The sequence below is a fragment of the Lichenostomus cassidix genome, chromosome 15, assembly GCF_008360975.1.
Source record: "Lichenostomus cassidix isolate B80296 chromosome 15, HeHo_3.0, whole genome shotgun sequence".
Classification (NCBI taxonomy): domain Eukaryota; kingdom Metazoa; phylum Chordata; class Aves; order Passeriformes; family Meliphagidae; genus Lichenostomus; species Lichenostomus cassidix.
In genome coordinates, this window is record NC_139496.1 from 7622397 (window position 1) to 7638269 (window position 15873).

Sequence of the window (15873 nt, forward strand, 5' to 3'; positions counted from 1 at the left end):
TTCGGGAGCTCCAAAGGGCTGTCGGGGCTCTCGGAGGCTCTCGGGGTTCTCAAAGCTCTCGGGCTGTCCCGCACCTCCTCCGGCGGGCAGGCCGCTGAGCGCCGCAGCTGGTCACGTGCCGGCCGGCGTGCAGCCATTGGCTGGCAGGCCCGGGGCCCGTTTGTGCCGCCCCTCGCCATTGGCCGCGCCCGCGGGTCCCGCCGTAAGCGCGGCGGCCATTGGCGGCGGCGCAGCATGGCGGGCACGGGCGGCTCCTGGCGGGTGAGCGGGCGCGGGGCCGGGGGGCGATGGGACCGGGATCGGGACCGGGTGGGCAGCGCAGCTCAGCTCAGCTCAGCCCGGCCCTGTCTCCCCGCAGCCGCCGCGCTCGTGTGAGGACTACTGGGGAGAGTGGAAGCATTGCCGCGGGCTGCGCCATGCCTTCCACCACTACTACACGCACGGGGAGCTGCCGGACTGCGGCCGCTGGCGAGAAGACTACGAGGCCTGCCGCGGCTGGGAGAGGGACAGCGCCGCCGCCGCGCAGGTACCGGCCCGGGAACGGGCCTGCCCGGGGCTCTGTAGGCCGGGGGGATGGGACAGAAACCCCGCAGCCCTGGGAGCTGGGGAGGACCTGGAAAAGCAGGCGCCAGCTCGGGGCGGAGGTGGGTAAGATTGCCTTAAAATCCAGTTAAGGATCCAGGGGGAATTTTCAGTTTTCAGCTCTAAAACTCTTGATTTTTGTTACTCTGACATTTCCTTCCTAATAGGAAAAGCCGCCACGTTACAGGCAGCAGGCATTCCTGGGTGTCCAGAAATGCCCCTGGCTACAACCCCGCGGACACTGGAGGACACGAGCCCTGCAGTAACTCCTCCCTTCGGCCAGCCAGGACAGCCTCTGGCGGGCAGGGCGCCACACAAGTGCTAGTTTTCTTCATAATGTAGGAGTCAGAGGCAAAATATAAATATTACTTAGTTAAAAACTTGTATCCTGGCTTACTCAGATAGCATTTAGCACTTCTGTTTAAGCATGATAAATTTTTATTTCTCCTTTTATCTGAAATAGCCACAGCAGGAAGTCAGCTCTTTATGACTGGAACATCCAACACCATTATGGTAATATTTTTTTCCTGTATTTCAGGAAGCCTTGTGCAAGAGTGAAAGAGCTCGAGTTATGGAAAAACAGAAATATGCTCCAGTGTGGAAGCTCAGGAAGAGCCCACCTGCTGACTGGTATCTACCACTTGACCACGACAAATCAAATTAGCAAGAATCTTTTCTGTGCCTGGTCAGTAACATAATACACAACTCAGAATTATGCTGGCTTTTTTTTCCTTCCACATCATCTTGAAGTTGCACAACTGTAGCTCTGCCCTGGACTACTTCAGCACTCACTCAAAAATACTAGAAGTTTATTTAAACACAGTACTTCTTAAAGAGAGATTTGAGGTGCTTAATTTGATTGTGGTCTTTTACTGCTGTCTTACACTTCAGGATTTCATCTAAGCAACTCAGCAGGCAACTTCCAAGTTAATGCATACATGATCTAGCTCTGAGGGTCTCTTACCCTACCAGGTGGCATTGAGCACTTTTGAAACAAGGAACTCACCCCCAGCCAGCCAGATGGGAAACAAAAACAAGCTGGGACTCTTCCCTGCCAGCTCAGGACAATCCCAACCACTGACCTTTAAAAGGCATTTCCCAGAATCAGGATTGTGGTGGTTCAGGTTTCTCACCTGGGGGGAAGGTGCTGCACACCCTGAAACTGCACCTTTGTGGAGCTGCTCTTTGAGTGGTGATGTGTGTTGTGGCAGTATTCAAAACCACTAAAAAATAAAGAGTTAAATGAATGTAGAGAGAGATCTGGTTTGTTTTAGGGCAAACCCATGGAAACTTAGTTACAACAGTTACAAGGCAACATAAAAAAAGAAAAATTGGTTTTGCCCCTGTGTAAGGTCATATAGCTTTGCTGGGTGTGTTATTACCTAGACAGTTAAAAATACTCAAACACAGAGACATTTAATTTATTTTTTTCACAGTCACATCCAATAGTGTTGTAACCTGCAGGAATAATTATCTGTTCTTTTTCCAATGTTCCTTCAGTCGGCTGAGCACCTCCTGGCACTGAGGAGCTCCTCCATCACTGTGTGTACACCTTGGTGATGTCAATGCACTTTCCTTCAGGGGGATCATAGCCAGGAAGGGGAGGGGTGTAACTGGGTCCATCCCTCTCGAAGGGGAAAAGCTCCTCATCCCTGCGGATTGCTGCCTGGTACAGCTCCTCAGATTCCAGGTGCAGCTCCCTTAGTGCCTCTTGCTGGGATTCCACAAGGGCCTTAATTGCTTTCTTTTCTGCCTCATCTTGTTTCTGCTTAAACAAACACCACTTCTTCAGGAGTAAAACTCTTCTTTCAGACTCCTCAGGAGAAAGAGCAGGAAGACTTCGAACCCTGATAAAGAGAAGGATAACACTGGAATAAACAACTTGACTCCAAAGATCAAGCTAAAAAAAAAAATCAAAACCAAAAATCCCACCACCAAGCAAAAACCCCACCATAGCCAGAAAATACATTGAATTCAGTAATACTTTAGTTATTCTGTGACTGGTCTTCCAGTCAATCTAACAGGAAATTCACATTATGGTTTTTTCATTATCTTTAGCAAGAACAAACAGTATTTCCTTTCCACATTTTTGTCTTGATGGAAGTGGGTAAGGTTTTGTACCAAGGCTGGCACTATGTTGCAATTATGCACAGAAAGAAGTTCACTGTGAATGCAGGCACATGGTGAAAGACAGACCTACTGACCTGTTGCTCTCTGAGTACTTTAGTGGTGTTATAAAATCCTCAATTGGAATCAGTTCTGGGGCAGCCTTCTCCAACTTCTTTAACTTCTTCTTCATACGCTCCTTCTGTGCTTGCTCTTTCTTCACATCCACTTTCTTCTTCTTCTTTGGTTGTGCTCTACAAGGGAAATAGTAAATGAAAGAAGGTATTTTGTCCTTTAATTCAACACCAGCAATTTTCACTTTCCTTCCCATTCCTTAATTTGGTCCCTGACAGAAGTTCCAGCCATTAGCTTTATTCAAGTAATGTAATTTCCAGGAGCCAGTGACACATCTGCTGAGATCTCTGCAAAGAGAACTGTAACTGCCTAGGAAAAGCAATTTTGTGCTGAACATCAGAATGACCTGAGGAAGTTCTACAGAAATTGAGTTAAAATCATTTTGACTAGCTCAGAGTGCAGCAGAACAGGTTTATCATGCAATGGTTTGTGTTGGAAATCCAAGACATCATTGCACATTCCACAAACACAAACTGGCCCTCAGAGTGGACCTGAGGGGTGCCATTCCTGCCTTGCAGACTGATCAAACAACCTTTATGGTGTGGAACAGTCCCTCTCCAATGGCACCCAGGAGGTACCTGGGTACTTTAAATCAAGCTGCATCAAAACAAAACAGACACAGAAATGTGGCACAGCAATACACATGGGCTGCCTCTGCCTTCACAACAAAGCATTTCTGGTTCAGCCAGGCTTTCACTGGAGTTGCCCAGCAGGTAATTTGGGAGCACTGCATAAATCCCAACATTGCCAGCTGCCACAAACACAAAGTGGTAATTGTATCACCACTGAAGTCTCCACAACAGGCCAATAGTACCTAACTACTTTGGCTTATAGAGACTTGGACATGTATAGTTAAAGGTTAATTTGGACTTGGGAAAATTTGTGTTCCCCCACTGCTCTCATACGAGCACTTCTGTGTAACTGCAAGGAAGCTGCACTCACCTCACAGGGAGGGATGTCCTGAGGTCCAGCAGTGAGCTCTGCCAGTGACTCCCTCGGAGTGGGACCGTCTGGGGCAGCCAGGAGCTGCAGGAGGAAAAGGAACATAAAGCATGAGGAGAAATTGATGTTACTGATTATACACAAGAGCTATTCATAAAGTACTGTGATGAGTTTTGAATCATGTTTGGCCACTTCACGGCAGGACACAGCGTTTGCCCAGAGATGACCCCCAACTCTTGGGCTAGGTAACTGACCCCAAATATGGACTGGTCGGTGTAAACCCACGGGGTACCGAGGGGGTGAAATACAGTTTTTGGATAGGTTATAGCAGTTTTATTTTTAAGCTCTGACAATGACCCCTTTGAGGAGCTGATGCGGGAGAGATCAGAGCAGCGCCGTTCCTATCAGGAGAGCGATGCCGACTGTCCTATCCCGGCGGGTGCCAAGGCCCCGACTGCTCCAGCCGCGGGAGCCCGTGCGGGGACCGGCCTCAGGAACGGGCGGGAGCGGCCTGGGCAGGCACCGCGGCTAAGGGGCGCTTCCCGGGCTCCCTCCCCTGCTCCCGGGGCAGGCTACCTGAGCCGCAGCCCTACCTGAGCCGAGCCCCGCCGAGCCCCCGCGCCGCCGCTGCCGCCCACATGGCCCCGCGCCGCGCCCCGCCCGCCGGCCGCGCTCCGAGCCCGCGTCTCCCGTTCCGGCGCACGAACGTTCCGCCGGGCTCGCTACGGGGAGCTCCCGCCCGCCGGCACCGCCCGCTCCCCCCGGCAGGGGGCGCCCGCCCGCGCTGTGGGGGGGCGGTGCCGGGCGGGGGAACGGCGGGGTCGGGGGCGCTGTTTCCCGCCGGGCCGGTTAGGCGGTTGCCAGGCGCCGAGTTCCGGCGGTGCCGGATCGCCGGCGGCGCCGGGCGGGGGATGCGGCGGGGCGGCGGCGGCACCGGGACATGGAGCGGCGCTGAGGCGGCTCGGGCCGGCCGGGGGCGCGGGCACTGCTGCGCCGGGCGCGGGCCCATGGTGGCCGGCGGCCGCTGAGCGCCGCGGCCGCGGAGGCAGCCCGGGCGGAGCCGCCCTGGGGTCCCGAGGGCGGAGGCCGGCGGGGGCCCCGGGCGGGAACAATGAAGCTGCTGAAGCCGACCTGGGTCAACCACAATGGTGAGGGCCGGGCGGGCAGCAGGTGCCGCGGGCCGGGCGGGCAGCAGGTGCCGCGGGCCGGGCGGGCAGGTGCGGCGGGGCAGCGGCAGGGAACGGGCGTGCGGCACACGATGGGGGCGCGGGGCGGGCGGAGCCTCGGGCCGCTGCAGGGCGCTCCCCGGGCGGCCCCGGCTGCCGGAGCTCCGCCGCCCCGGGAACGGCGGGCGCGGGCGGCTGCGGGCGGGGGCAGCGGCGGCAACAAGTCCGCTCTCCTGCTGTGCCGGCGGACGGGAGCGGAGCGGAGCCCGGGCTGTGAGGCGGGCGGGTGCCCAAGGGCGGTGTGGGGACAGCCCGTCCCCAGGAGCTGGCTGCAGGAGGCCCTGCCGGGTAGTCCCTGCGACACGTCTCGCTTGGCACAGTGCTGGCTGGGGACAGCCGGGCACAGCCGAGCCCAGGCTCTGCAGGGAGGGCTGCAGGCTCTCGGTGAAGGCTGAGCTGCTCACGCACGGCCGCTGGGTCACTTGGTGCTTGAGCAAGTGCAGAGGGATAGTTTGGATCGAGTGTAGCCCGTGCAGAAGAGAGAAGGGAGTTTTGTGCAGAGGTGGAGATGTCCCTCGGGATGAGTGTCCAGTCAGGATGAGTGGGTGTCCAGTGCACTACGCTGACCATGCTGGTCTCATGTTCTTCAGGAAAGTACAGCATTAAAGTCCCCAAATGTACCGAGCTATGTTGTCATTCTCTGTGGAGGGAAAAGTTTCTTCCAACTGTTCTTTCCAAACAACTCCCTCAATTTATATGGTATTCTGTGTGGCAGTCTCCTGGTGATGTTGAAAAATGTGTGAGCTAAAGCACTTTCAGAGTGAAGTATTGATATTGACAGAAGGCTCTGTACTTTTCTTGTGTGGCAAATACTGAACAGCATTAGTGTTTTTGTAGTTACACTACTTAGGATGAATTTCCAGATTAATACCTGTACTGTTCTTGGTGAAGCAGTGAGAAGAAATGTAACATGAAGAGCTCAGGTCTGTCTGTAAAAGTTTTGCCCTCAGACTCATGGGTACAGTTTTATTTCCACTGCACATTTTATACTCTGTCAAGGTATAAATGTCATTAGCTGGACTCATGTAGCTGATTGGTATTTGGAATAAAACTAAGCTGGAGACCAGCTTGTTCAAGCTAGAAAAGCATGCTTTGAGTTAAAACCCCCAGATATAAGTTCACAACTGCCTTTCTGCATGTATTGTGTTCTTTGTGTTCATGCTGCAGATTTTGGTAATAGTAACTTCAGCCTCGAGTTGCCATTCATGTGCATCTTCACTTGGCCTGTTCTCCAGGGACTCTATAGGTAGCAGATGGACTCAACCTTGCAATGAAAGGTTGTAGTGAACTGAAAAAATGTGGAAGTGCTTTATTTGACATGTTTTTTTACATTTCTGCTTGGTTACTCTAAACAAATGTAGCATTTACATTTTAATCTCTGGCTGCCTATGGCCAGACTGTCGTGTGCCTCTGTGTATCTTCAGTGGGAGCACAGGAGCAGCTGAATAAAAACTTTCAGCTTAAGTCTTTGCAGATCACAGAGATTAGATTTGTAACTTCTTTCCTTATTTCTTTAACGGGTGCACTTTTGATATGAGTATGTATTTGAAACATATCTGTAGCAATTTAGAACACATCCAACCATGGCAGATAACAGGCTTCAGCCGAGTAGGGCTTCATTTATAGAGCCCTGTGATACTATGCTGGGTGGATAATGCACTACGCAGGGCCTTGAGAGTCCCAGATTTTACTCCTATTTCTGCTGCTGACCTGTTAGGATGAGTTTGGCCAAGGCATTTTGTCATAGTTTTCCCACCTGCAAAACCGATATTTGCCACCAGCTCCATTCGTGAGATGCTGTCAGGCCTGCAAAGGTGTGCAGGGTTGTGTGACAGTCACACATTCCTGTCCTTGGGGCAGGGAGTACAGGATAAAAACTAGTTGAGTTTAGTCAGCTTCTTCTAGTGTACCTAGGTTCCAGATCCTCCAGGCATTGCTGCATGTGAGGAGTCTCCATCACTCCTAATCAGCCTCTCTCTTGGGTCTGAAACCTCTCCAGAAACAGGGTGAAGAGAATTTGCACTGTGTGTACTGGAGACTGATAATTCTTGTTCTTTTGATTTCTGCATGGGCACGTGAGGATGCTTCGCTGCTCTTGTTTGTGAGTGAGTCCTGATAGCAGGGCTGGCTTTTCCACACACCACATCCAGTTGCTGTCATTCCAGCCTTTTCCTCTCCCCATTCAGTTTTGGGATTTTTGTTTTACTGAATGGACTGGAATGATGCTTACAGGCATACATTCTCCAGGAGATAATAGAATGTGAGTGTTGTAGCCAGGAGATCCAGCACACCTGGGAATTGCATGCTGCGCAGCCGAGATGCCACGGCTTACGGTAAAAGCACTTCAACAAACTTTGGCTCTACAGGTTTTTGCCTTGGAGTTCTTAGTGTTGCTTTTCCTGAGTACTTACTGAAATTATTTCTTGCTCAGATGCATTTTCCATAAGCTTTTCATGCACTTAATGTGGGTTTTTTCGATTTTTGCGTGAAATTCTCGTTGTGTTCTTCTCTTGCTCTTGTGTCTTTGGCTTGGAACCAGGAAGAATATTGAAAAGTGCAGTCTAATGGTGGGGGCAGGAACAGGTGACTGTAAGATACAAGTGGTGTGATTTGCTTTTCCTTCCCAGTATTGCATTCAGTACCTGTATACAGATGCATCATGCATCCAGCTGTTGTCTGTACATATTCAGCACACAGGGTTTTGAGAGCCCAGGTGCTTAAAGACAACTCAAGCAGGCAAACACTGATCCCTGTGGGAAAGGAAGTCCCTTGCTGTTCCAAGAAACCCTTGCAAGCCCCAAGGTGCTGTTCATGTGTAACAGCTTGTGGAAAGTGGAGCCTGCTGTTGTTTAAATACAGGCTTGGGGTTTATCTCTCCAAGCTGTAATGGTGGAATGTAAATATTTGAATTGATCTGTGAGTCACGTTGAATGTTATGTATTAGGTGGGCTGGAAGCAAATTGAATAAAACCTCATTCATTTTGAGGTAGAAATTCACCTAAAACTGTCTTTATGTTTAATAGGTTATTGTCTAAAGTTAAACAACAAGCAAAAATGATGCAATATTTAAAATTACTTTTATTCTTTGCTGGTGTATTTTTTTTTAAGACGGGACCTTCTCCTTGGGTTTCAATGATCTTACTTGGATCTTTTTGTTCCAAGCTTGTTTCATTATCAGTATTTCTTTAAGTACATAATGTATATTTGGGTTCTTTGAACAAATAAGCCCACAGGACATCTGGTATATCATAAGGTGTTCTGTTTTTAATGAACCTGGTTTGCCTCCTCATGCAATGCAATGCTGGGAGCTTCAATAATTTAAGCTTATCTTTTTTTAGAAATTATTGCAAGAGGTCAGAATGTCTTAAAACACACTGTTAGATCTTAGTGTTACTGCTTAAATATCACTTACATTTTGTTTTGGTGCATCATTACTGTTAGGAAACTCAGCATATTCCAATGGGGAGCATGGGAAAGCTTCAGTCATTTTGAAGCAGGGACCTTGTGCCTTTTGGCTTGTTTCAACAGGATCTAACAACATAACCTGATAAAGACATGAACCCAGGGAAGAAGGTGGTTGCTATCAAATAATGGCTCCTTCTTCTTTATTTTGAGAAATTGAAGGAAGTGAAGAAAAGCTCAGTGTCTGTGCTCAGTTTATAAACTACAAGTGGTATGGAACAAGTCTTATAGCTTTAACCTGTTACAGTTACCCAGCACTGTAAATGGAATTCTCTTGATAATGGTACCCTGGAGGAAAGAGCACTCTGGCAATGACTTTGTCTTGCTGGATTTCTGTCCTGTGATCACTTCATCTGTTCTTTTGGGGTTTTTTTCTCTTTTTTTTCTTGTTTTTTTTCTTTTTTCTTTTTTTTTTTTTAGTGAATGGACATCTGGGTACTGGGTAGATAGTTGTGTATGATTAGTTACCTGTGGAATAAGATCCCTTCCCGGATCACAGAGTTGATCCACGTAGGAAACTTTGTTGTCCAGGGCTTTGTTTATTACCATTGCCTTTCCTGAGTGCAAAGTCCTTACTCTCTTTAAACTTCACATATAAAATAATGCCCTGTGACCTGACAACTTCCACTGAGGTCTGAGTTTTTAGGGTTATAATAATTTATGAAAATATCTGCTCAGTGCACATTTGATTGAACCCCAAATTTATGCTAGGAAAAAACCTAAAAATAAAATGTTGTCCTGCTGTGTAAATATATGGATAGTCTGTGTTTGCACACGTGGTCTTCAATGCCAGTTCCCATTCATGTAATAAAATAGAGGAGAACTGAAAGTAGCTCAAGTGACCAGAATGATCAGAAGTTTGACACAGCTTTTGTACAAGGAATGACTGAGTAGAGTAGGACTCTGGGCAAGGAGTGGGATCATTGGGCTGGAGACATGATGAATACAGTTGTGAGTGGCAGAAAAGGGATGAATGTCAAGTGATTTTTGTCCACTGCTCTCCTGTACAAGAATCAATAGTGTTAAAGTAGCAAATAGCTGGTGCAGATACATGGAGTAGGAGGTTCCTCACAGAGTCCATGGCTGAGCAGTGCATCTCTTTGTGTAGGGGCTGTTAATGGTAATTATGGATCTGAGAAATGGCTGATTGAATTTATAGAAGAAACTGCATAGATTCAAGCCTCTGATTCAAGAAGTCAGAGTTGCATGTTTTTGGAGCTGGAACATTATCCTAGGAAGAAATATTGTGTGCTTACCATCATAGAGATCCTTAGAGATTTACCCAGTGCTGGTTTCTGAACGCAGAGTACTGGGTTTAGTGGACATTTTCCCTGGTGTGGCTAATTTTAAGCTTTTATGGTGAATTTGTAGCTAAGTTACCTCTGGCTGTATAAGCAAAGTAACTTGCTGAGTTTCTTAAACCCTATATGTGGATTTGTGAAAAATCTTTGCCCAGGAGAAGGGACAGAGCTGATGTTACTGCTTCTATAGAGCTGTGCCCTTAAGATAAGGCAGAAATTGGAGAGGCTGTGGTAGTTTTAAAGAGGTAGTAAAGGAAGGGAAAATTATGTCAGTGATTTTTGCAAAGCAAAGGGTGCAATGGCAATTTTTTTGAATGTGTAGCATATCTGCTTTTCCTGAATAGCAATGGTAGAGGTTGCTGTTGCTTCTGATTTGCCAGGGAAGTTTTCTCTTGGTGCAAATGATACAGAGGCAAAATGAGCCAGGTTAATAGAATTCAAAGGTCTTTGATAATTGGCTTCCTACTCTCCCTGACATATCTAATGGCAAATACCAGAGTATATGAACTCTTCTTGCCCAAGACTTGATGCAGATTGAAAAGGTCACCTCTTCCACCTCTAAGGTTTCCAGAATGGCCTTTTCAGTAAGTGTCAGTGGGCTCAACTATTTCAAATGATGCACTGGTTTAATTTAAGGGAACTTTTGCATTTTGGAAAGAGTAAAATAAACGTTTTTGTGCTTGTGCTTCTCTAAATATTCAGCTTAGTCCTGAATGTTGCATTTGAGTTAATAAACTAAAAGAGAGAATCAGGCACAACAAGCTGAGGAAAAGCCACAGCTAAGTCTCGGCTCATGTGTTCTATGTGGTCTGAAGGATTTGGAAGGAATGTAAGTTGAGTGCCATCTTTCTGTGCTTAAGGTCTTTGCTTGGCTGCCTGTAAAAATTTTAAGGGAAATCACATGTCAGAGTTGCAATATAAATCCAGATAAAACAAACCTTAAAACAAGTCAACATAAAGTATACAAAAGTCAAATGAAGCTGAATGTGTATCCCTCAAAAAGTAAGAAATAGTGGGTATTTGGATGAGAATTTTATTAGGAGTTTAGTGTCAAGGATTTCAGTTGCAACAGTTGGACATAAAACCTACTGTTGGATAAAATCACCAGGTTTTATCATTTATGTCTTAATATGTCATGAAGATAGAGTGCAAGATTGACACATGTGGGAAATCTATAAAATAATCTTGGTGTGTGGGTACTGGTACTTTTGGCTGTTTGATAAATTGCCTTATTTTATAGTGGCATACATGTGATCTTACTTGCAAAGGCATTCCAGTTTGAAAGGGTTGGAAGTGCTGCCAGAAATTCTTTGGATGTGGAAATCGCATGCGTGTTCTTTCAAATGATCCTTAATGGTAGCTCTTTGAGCATCATTGAAAGGCAGGAAGCTTGCTGCTCCCCTCTTCCTTTTCCTCCTCCTGCAAAGGTTAAAAGAACTGTGAATGTACAGTGAGAATGTACGTGAGCCAGTGGTCTGAGCAGAATAGATTGGGAGTGAGGGTTGTCGGGTTTCCAAAGCTGTTCCCCAACTATGTTAGTTATTTGTTACAGAGTTTACATCCTAATAAAATTATTAGCTTGCTTCTGAAAGATGTAACATATGGAGAATTGAAGGATTTAAGAGTCATACTGTAGTTGGTTAGTCCTCCTCTTTCTATAGGGAAGCCATAAAATCCAAACCAGTCTTTGGGTAGAAGAGTTTCATTAACACAATTTAAATTGCAGACAGGTAATTGTGTGACCAACAGATACAGCCAGAGACTGGGTAGGATTTTTAAAAAGCAAAAACAGAAACCAAAAGAAGACTTGCTTCAGGTCATCAGCTAATGAACTGTAGAAGCCTGGAAGAAACTCCAAACTCAAATACAGTTTTGCCTTGTTGGCACTTGCATTGTGGTATTATTTTGCTTTGAGGTATTCGGCAAATTCCTGCTGGATTAAGTGTCTTTGGTTATCACTGTTTTTTGTGGCATGATAACTTCCACATAGGCTTTCAATAGGCTGCCATTTCTGTCAGCAAGCTGTTCTCAGCTCTTGTAGTCAGCTGCAATTCTTACAGCTCGAGCCTTTGGAAGAAGTAAGTCGCTTGCCAGCCAGAAGAGTTATGGTGGTTCTGGCATTACTGCATTCTCTTGACTGTGAGACAATTCAGTATGTTGCTGCTTGTTCTCTAATTCCAGGAAAGCCAATATTTTCAGTGGACATTCACCCAGATGGGACCAAGTTTGCAACAGGAGGACAAGGTATGTCTGTACTGATAGAAGGCAGAATTTTGGGTAATCATCATCATCATCATCTTGTGCCTTCACAGCACTTGAATCAGTTTGACCCTTTAAAAAGGCATCACTTTTATCTCCGAGAAAGAGAGAATTCTGTAAGCTATTAAAATGTATTGAGAAGTGCTGTTATTCCTGCAGAAGGCAGTGTTCTGATGTCCTCATCCTCTTGGATGTCATTGAGATGGTAGCTGCTATCAGTGATTGAGTCGTGGCCATATGGGCCAAATTTCTTTTTCATTTGAAGAGGAACTGGATGTTCAGATAGGCTTTTTGAGTTGCTAAATAGTAGAGCTATTGGGACAGAAAAATCCAATTATATAAATGGAATAGCTTAGGAAATATATGCAAAAATATTATTTGGTTCACAATAGTGAAAAATTCGATGGTGGCTACAATAATTGCAATTTAGTATTCAAATAGATCTTTCCTCTTTTAAAATACAATTTTATTACAAGTAGTTATCCTTGTAGTTGATATCAGTATGATTTTTGAACAAGACTGTATGAATTTATTTTTAATAGCTTCAAGAAAAATAAAGCACTTCTGACTTGCTATGATTCTATCAAAGTGGCATCTGTATTCAAATATTTCCAAAGTCCCTATTGCAGTAATGCCTACATTTTCACATGTGTTCTGCAAATGAGATTAATTTGAAAAGGGGTGTTTTGCGTGTATTTAGAAGGGGGGCTTTTTGGTCTCTTACAGGTCAGGATTCTGGCAAAGTTGTGATCTGGAATATGGCTCCTGTCTTGAAAGAGGAAGATGAAAAGAATGAAAATATTCCCAAGATGCTTTGTCAGATGGACAATCACTTAGGTAACAAAGTTGGCTGGTTGGTTGGGTTTTTTTGTTACTGACTATTGGTAATTTGCCAAAGCTTAAGACTTACATGTCTGTAATTGCAAAAATCATGCCCTGTCCAGTGGTGAAGAATTAATAAAATAGAGCAGAATGGTCTCATATTTGGCTACACACTTTTCAAGATATTCAGCAGAAAATGTTGTTAAAATGTGGGGGAATGGGCAGAGGAATATAGATACCTTTGGAAATCTCCCCCTATAAGCTTTTTGTAGCCACGAAGTATTTGATAATACACATTCTGAGAAACTGGGAGCTCTGAAGGAAAGGACAGGAGAAGAAATAAGTGTCAAATATACATCATATGACGTATATTGGTTATAGTTGTAAATTATTACATTTATTACATCGTAAATCATTACATTTGGAATTCTTACGGTCACATGATGAGTTGTCCCTTCTTTTCTTCAAGACATACCTTTCCTTCTTTGCCCTCTTAATCGCACTTTATTTACCAGAATAAGTTTCCTTCATTAGAGGAATATTAATCTTTCTTCCTTCAAGCCTCTTTCAGTGAAGCTGTTTTAGATAAGGAATAGGGTTTCTTAAGTAAGAAATTCCTCAACTGCTACTGAAAGATAAGTACCAATTCATTTATCTAAAGCAGACAGAGTAACTGCTTTGAGTGGAAAAAACCCACTTAAATCCTAAATGTCTCCTGTCAAGTTTTGCTTATTTATGATATAAACCCTGTCTGCACTCCGGAACCACTTATTCACATATTTCATCTTACAAACTTTCTTTTCTCCATTTCAGCCTGTGTGAACTGTGTGCGATGGTCAAACAATGGAGTGTACTTGGCTTCAGGGGGAGATGACAAGTTGATTATGGTGTGGAAACGAGCTGCGTAAGCATGTTTCTTCCTTCAGCTTTATCTTTTATTTCAAGTAGGTTACTCTGTCACATCTTAGTGTTTTGTTTCCTCCCTGTGCTGGCCTTTTGTAGTGCTCAGTGCTCCACCTGGTGTGTAAGGAGCCCAAACCTGTGACACCAAATCAGTCACCTTAAATGTTACCATTTAATGCTATCTGTAGAAATTGTATGTTGTATTGAAGCTAATTCTTTAATAGCTGGAATCACTTTCCCAAAAAACCCTAATTTTTTAGCTTCTGTTTTTATTGTAGGAATAACTGACTATAAAATAGAAGTATACTGTGCAACTGATTTTCTTTAAAAAGAAAGTGAAGAACATGTAGTGGTTCTTTTTATAACTGTTTCTGTTTTAATTAGGTACATTGGACCTAGCACTGTGTTTGGTTCTAGTAGCAAACTTACTAATGTTGAGCAGTGGAGGTGTGTATCGATTCTCAGAAGCCATTCAGGGGGTAAGTTTAAATGTGTTGAATGAACATAGTTTGTATGTATTTGGAAAAAAATGTTGGTTTCCAGTGTCACATTTTCTTGCTTGAAACATATATATTGTTTCAAGTCAGTGAAACTGACTTGCCACCATTGGGTGGCAAGTCAGTGATTGATTTTAAAAGCAAAAATGAAAGTCCAAAAGAAAATGTGATTTTTAATTAAATGCGATTTTCATATAAGTAACTTCTGGCAACTATGTAGGAGAAAAATTAACAACTAAGAAACTTATATTTTGCAATTTTCTAGCTTAAAAATGAATCTGGATAAAGGAAGCTAAACGGTATTTTTAATTAAATAAATGTTCACAGTGGCAATGAATAATCTGATTGGCAAAAGACCAAGTTTTTGTGAACCAAAGAATATTAATGTTTATTTAGAAGAAAAATAACTGAAGAGCAATGCAAGAATTGAATACACAAATAATTTCAAATGCATTTTGCGTCTGCTGACATAAGCTGTGATTAAAATCAAGATGGAAATCACTTTGATCACTCCACGTGTGTTGGAACAAAGTGAGTGCATTGTAATAGCTTCTGTTACTTTTTCATTCAAAACAAGACAAAGTTCTTTGTGCAGGCATTAGTACTTCCTACAATCACTAAACATTTAATTGTTTCCCTTTGGGTTTTGTTTTTGTTCCCCACTGAACATGGGAAGTTTGGGAGTCTCACTCCCAGTGAGTGTTGCTATGTTCTTTCTTACCTTCCACTTTAGTGAGGTGATAATCATTTCTCAGTGATAGCAAAATATTGCCACACAAGTTCTTTGGAAAAAAGACTTTTTGATTTTCTGATTACCATCAATCTCTTAAATGGAAACTTTTTTCCCCAAACAGACGTGATGGATGTAGCGTGGTCTCCGCATGATGCCTGGTTGGCATCCTGTAGTGTGGATAACACTGTTGTCATCTGGAATGCTGTCAAATTTCCAGGTGAGAACTCCTACATTTCAGATGTGCAAATATGTAAGGCTTTGTGACAAACTCTTCCCTCCCTGGGTGTATTTCACTGACTCTTCAAATCTCTAGGTGGGAGTGTGTTGTCTGTCTTTCGAGGTGACACCTGCAGTCTGGCAAGTCAGTCCTTCTTCTGGGAGGATAGCAGTGAGCAGTAGATTCCACTCTGCTGCAGGCAACAGCTGCATTCAGACTGTGCTGCTGATTTTACATGAAGATCATAATTACATGCATTTCATTTACATGCCATTTATTTTAAGCTGGCTTCCAATACAGATACCAGAGTTTTTAGGCTTTGAAGCTAATTGTGCACCTTCTCAGCCTCTCCTCCCACAGTCTGATAAGCAAGAGAGTGACTGAAAGTAGGTTACCAGGTCTGCCAGTCTTGTGTGTCTGTTGAGTCACAACTCTGACTTGGTTCACACTTGCTGCACAAAGCTGAATTAGTTGTGATAATCTTTGGGTGTGGAGGACCGGGTGAATGTTTAACTGAAATCCCAGTTGAAGTGCTGCTTTCCACAGCTTCAAAGTGCTACTCTGCAGCACTGGGACTCTGCTGCTCTTCCTGCTCTGACCTTTGTCTTATAAAGAGTTTTGCACCCCTTACTCTGGCCAGAGTTCTCTTTACCACTTTTTTATATCAGTGTTTTCATAAGTACAGGTT

General features: G+C 44.8%; 3 protein-coding genes across 4 annotated transcripts in view; 2 read left to right on the forward strand and 1 right to left on the reverse strand.

Moving 5' to 3' along the window:
- The first annotated feature begins 139 nt into the window (after positions 1–139).
- On the forward strand, positions 140–1829 carry C15H22orf39 (chromosome 15 C22orf39 homolog). The gene is made up of 3 exons (XM_085075842.1): positions 140–261; positions 359–526; positions 1121–1829. The coding sequence occupies exons 1-3, from the start codon at positions 235–237 to the stop codon at positions 1244–1246; spliced, it is 321 nt and encodes a 106-aa protein (XP_084931968.1). The 5' UTR covers positions 140–234; the 3' UTR covers positions 1247–1829.
- Positions 1830–1987: 158 nt separating this feature from the next.
- Positions 1988–4446, reverse strand: MRPL40 (mitochondrial ribosomal protein L40). Its single transcript, XM_085075839.1, has 4 exons — positions 4359–4446; positions 3766–3849; positions 2787–2942; positions 1988–2429 (listed from the first exon to the last, which is right to left on the reverse strand). The coding sequence occupies exons 1-4, from the start codon at positions 4403–4405 to the stop codon at positions 2120–2122; spliced, it is 597 nt and encodes a 198-aa protein (XP_084931965.1). The 5' UTR covers positions 4406–4446; the 3' UTR covers positions 1988–2119.
- Positions 4447–4623: 177 nt separating this feature from the next.
- The window catches only part of HIRA (histone cell cycle regulator), a 32454-nt gene continuing 21204 nt past the window's right edge, over positions 4624–15873 (forward strand). Inside the window, exons 1-6 of one of the 2 annotated variants that reach the window (XM_085075835.1) lie at positions 4624–4982; positions 11936–11998; positions 12740–12850; positions 13649–13739; positions 14123–14217; positions 15090–15185. In XM_085075835.1, the coding sequence (XP_084931961.1) occupies positions 4877–4982; positions 11936–11998; positions 12740–12850; positions 13649–13739; positions 14123–14217; positions 15090–15185 (562 nt within the window). In that variant the 5' untranslated portion in view covers positions 4624–4876. The remainder of the gene's footprint in view (positions 4983–11935; positions 11999–12739; positions 12851–13648; positions 13740–14122; positions 14218–15089; positions 15186–15873) is intronic. The other variant, XM_085075836.1, reaches the window with a different exon arrangement.